Source organism: Frankliniella occidentalis, unplaced genomic scaffold, assembly GCF_000697945.3.
Source record: "Frankliniella occidentalis isolate FOCC.00 unplaced genomic scaffold, Focc_3.1 Scaffold56, whole genome shotgun sequence".
NCBI classification, from domain to species: Eukaryota; Metazoa; Arthropoda; class Insecta; order Thysanoptera; family Thripidae; genus Frankliniella; species Frankliniella occidentalis.
This window is the reverse complement of record NW_026267186.1, coordinates 1,150,443-1,154,179: the sequence shown is the minus strand read 5'-3', so window position 1 is coordinate 1,154,179 and position 3,737 is coordinate 1,150,443. Positions and strand designations below refer to the sequence as shown.

Below are 3,737 nucleotides of genomic sequence, written 5' to 3'. Positions count from 1 at the left end.
GCGCCGGGCTCCGGCAATACAAACTGAAACACACATACTCACGGTAACACACCCACTCCCAAACACACTCCGGCCCCGTCCCGCCCCGCCCCGCCCCGCTCTCTGCCCGACTGTTTTACACACTCACTGTACCGCTCCAGGACGAAAATGGAAACAATGCCGCGACCGTCCCACGGGTGGGCAAGAAGCTAGCAGCTCGGAGGCGTGGCGGCGCGTTGCGCCCGGCCCGAAACGGCGAGCAGTTTGGTTCGAAAAGCAAGGCCGGGCCGGGCGGGGCGGGTGGGGGCGGGGGGCATTGTATCACCGGGCGGTATGGGAGTCAGAGTTCGCTCCAGCAGCAGTACAAACTCGAGCAATACGTCGACTAGCGGCGGAGTACGCCCTCCAGGGGGTCCTCCAGGGGTCCCCCAGCGGGGGCGGGTGCAGGAGGCCGAGGCCGGTGGGAGGGCGGAGGTGGAGGGGCACTCCAGTCTGGATCGAGTCCTTATGGCAGAGCGGCCAGTGTGCCGAGCCGCCGGTCAGCAGACTTTGCCGAGAGGGCAACGCATCCCTCTTATGCTGACCCCACTCTCTAGCCTCCTCTTCATCCCCCACACCCCCCACCCCCTACCCTCTTGCCCCCGCACCTCACGGATCGCCAAACAATCAACCTCATATGTCCGACCGATGCCCGGAGGCGCGCTGCAATCCGCTCACACTGCTAGTTCCCTCATTCACCTGCCGCTGTTTGCTCATCACCGCCCCCGTCAGGCCACAGCGGCAGGAGGGCACTCGACTACCGGAGCACGCCGGGAAAAATGCAACTACGAAGTACCACTTTATTTTCACACTAAAAATAAGTGTTCGTTGAAATAAAACAAACAAAACATTCCCGACGAAAGTATTGAAATAAAAAATATGAACAAAAATACTTGAGGAAAATAAAAACAAATGATTGAAAATAAAAAAATCAGTGTACTTGGCGGAGGGAAGTGAACCCTCGGTCGCTGCAAGAAGGGCGCCGCGGGCCGCCCTTTCCGTGACGGGTCTGCCCATCAAATCGAGTGGCCGGGTTATTATCATGTTAAAACATTCACCACAACGCGCTTGTGGCTAGTAGTAGTAGTAGTAGATGGTATCGCAGCTCGGTTCTGCTTGTGCAGGCGTGGTGCTCGCGGTGGGGCGCTTTGGTCCTTGCCGCGGCGCTACTCTCCGCGGTCCTCGCGGACCCGACCCCCGAGCCGTCGCCCGCACCCTCCCCAGCGGCGCCGCCCACGACGTCCACCACCACCACGACGACTACCACCACCACCAACACGGCAGCGGCCAGCTCGACGGCGGCCTCGCCCAGCGTCAGCGACGAACCCGGGCCGCCCCGCAGCACGCGGTCCGACGCTGCCGTCGCGGCCGACCCCCTACTAGAGGCCGCTGGCGAGGATGACGGCGAGGAGGGCGGTCCCAACCAGAAGCGCGAGGACCGCAACAAGGACGAGCGCGGCCAGGACCGCGACATGGAGCGCGGCCAGGACCGCGACGACCAGGCGACTCGTGAGCAGCACCAGGTGAGTGACGGCCAGCCAGAACTCTAAAAAAAACCTTGCAGGAATGATCAAATTGAAGAACTAAATTCTTTAAAACAAAACATTTCAAAAAAAACATTTGCGAAAATTGTGACAGTTTAGTTGATTTGATCACGCCTTTGTTGTCGTCGTCGCAGGTCGCCATCCTGAAGCAGATCAACCGAGTCAACGAGGACGGCTCGTACACCTTCGGCTACGAGGCCGCCGACGGCAGTTTCAAGATCGAGACGCGCGACGTGCTCGGCCACGTCAAGGGCATGTTCGGCTTCATCGACGAGAAGGGCCAGCTCAAGCGCGTCTCCTACACGGCCGCCAACGGCACGGGCTTCCAGGCCGACCCCACGCCGCCCGCCGCGCCCGCCGCCCCACAGCAGGTGCCGGGGGCGGTGTACCAGCAGGTGAGCGCCCCGCCCCTCCCCCCTCACCCCATCCGGAGTGGTGGAGGCCGTCTGCAATTTAGGTCATTTTAAGGGGTGGTTTACATGGGTGCTGGACATCTCGCCTCAGCTAACCCGCCCCGATTTCGAGGTGAGTCCCGGATGGTACTGGGCCAAAATAGAGCTGGGTCGAGCTGGCCTGGATTCGGTTTACACCACAGCGTTCGGGCCAGTCGTTAATAGGAATAGGAGAAGCTTTTTTTTTTGGCGCTGGGCCGTGGAGAAGTATGAGGGGATGAGTCAACTTCCCGATGTGATTTTCTGTACACTTCCGATGCTCCAAACGGACGTCAGAGGTGGATAAAAATGTTCCCCACAGGGATACATTTGTCGGGGTCTCTAGGACACTTTTCTCAACGCCGCATACTTAAGACGATATTCGTGTACGATTCCGCTCTATGTGTGACCCTCGCCAGGTTATCCGGCCCACGGCCCGCCGGAGACCCAGCGCCGTCCGGCTGGTAGTGGCGCCGCCGACCTCCACGGCGCCACCCGAGGCCCGCGGCGACCCCGTCATCCAGCAGATACCCCGCCGACACAACGGGCTGTCGTCCACCGCCCTGCCCGCGACGTCCACGTCCTCGCCGTCGCTGTCCTCGACGCGCGCCCCCGGCCGCCACGTCCTGGTGCTGGCCACGCCGGCACCCGGCGCTGACGGCAGCACGCCGACGCCCGCGCCGTACGGCCAGTTCGTGCGGCGCACCGAGCCGCGCAGGCCCGTCCTGGTGCTGGGCTCCCCGACCACGGCCGCCTCCACGTCCACCACGTCCACCACGGCGGCGCCCGTGACGGAGGACAGCGCCAGCGGCGGTGAGCGCGACGGGCGTGTGGGAGGGGGCACCGCGGGGACCATCCCCCGCGGCCAGCGGAGCCAACGCGAGATTGATGTTGACACTCCTGTTTGCAGAAGCGGCGGACGGCAGCCGGGACCGCGAGGGCAACGAGCTGCGGAGGCAGCTGCCGCTGCCACCCCTGCCGCCGCTGGGGCCGCTGTCCGCGCTGGCCGCTGACCGCGACGTGGACCCCCTGGGGCTGTCCGGTCTGTCCCCCGGCGCGGGGCAGCTGCTGCGGCTGCTGTCCGCGCCCGGCGGGCCCGCCCCGCTCGGCCGCGGCGACACCGGCGACGTCTACGGCGGCGGCGGCTCCAACGCGGCGTCCGGCGCCGTCCCGCACGGCCTGCACGCGCTGGGCACGGCGCCGCACTACTCGGGCGTGCTGCGCCAGGGCCCGCGCGCGCTGCAGCAGCAGCTCCTGCAGCAGCACATCCTCGCCGACCTCGACCTCACGCCGCGGCCGCGGCCGCCACAGGTGGGCGACGAGACAACCGGACTGGGCGATTGATACACTTTGGCCGCGCCCTGCGGATCGCTGCGTAGTTTTTATTTTTATTTTTCTCGCCGCTGCCTGTTGCACGCGACACAGGGAGTGGCGGGGCGAGGCGGGGCGTTCCGGGGCGGGGCGGGGTGTGGTGGCGCTACGCTAGGCGAGGCGACAGCAATACAGCCGGCCCGCGAGCCCCGGCTGGCCGCTGGCCTGGCGCCTGGGCCACACCCATTGTTTGTCCATGCGACCTCCAAGTCACCCGTCCGCGCCCAGACTCCACGCCGCCGGGGGTCCCGCGGCCGGTCCCAGGGTCCACGCCGTGTGACGTCACGCAGCGCAGCGCAGCGCCTAGCCGCGCTCTATTCCCAGGCGTGATTAACATAGCTTGGGACCGCGGCTCGCTTGCGCGCGCGCCCCG

General features: G+C 65.2%; 1 protein-coding gene across 1 annotated transcript in view; it reads left to right on the top strand.

Moving 5' to 3' along the window:
* LOC113202586 (mastermind-like domain-containing protein 1) overlaps nt 1-3,737 on the top strand; it is a 14,115-nt gene that overhangs the window by 6,856 nt on the left and 3,522 nt on the right. Inside the window, exons 2-5 of the mRNA XM_026416885.2 lie at nt 1,143-1,541; nt 1,697-1,957; nt 2,413-2,806; nt 2,904-3,304. Coding sequence (XP_026272670.2) covers nt 1,143-1,541; nt 1,697-1,957; nt 2,413-2,806; nt 2,904-3,304 — 1,455 coding nt within the window. The remainder of the gene's footprint in view (nt 1-1,142; nt 1,542-1,696; nt 1,958-2,412; nt 2,807-2,903; nt 3,305-3,737) is intronic.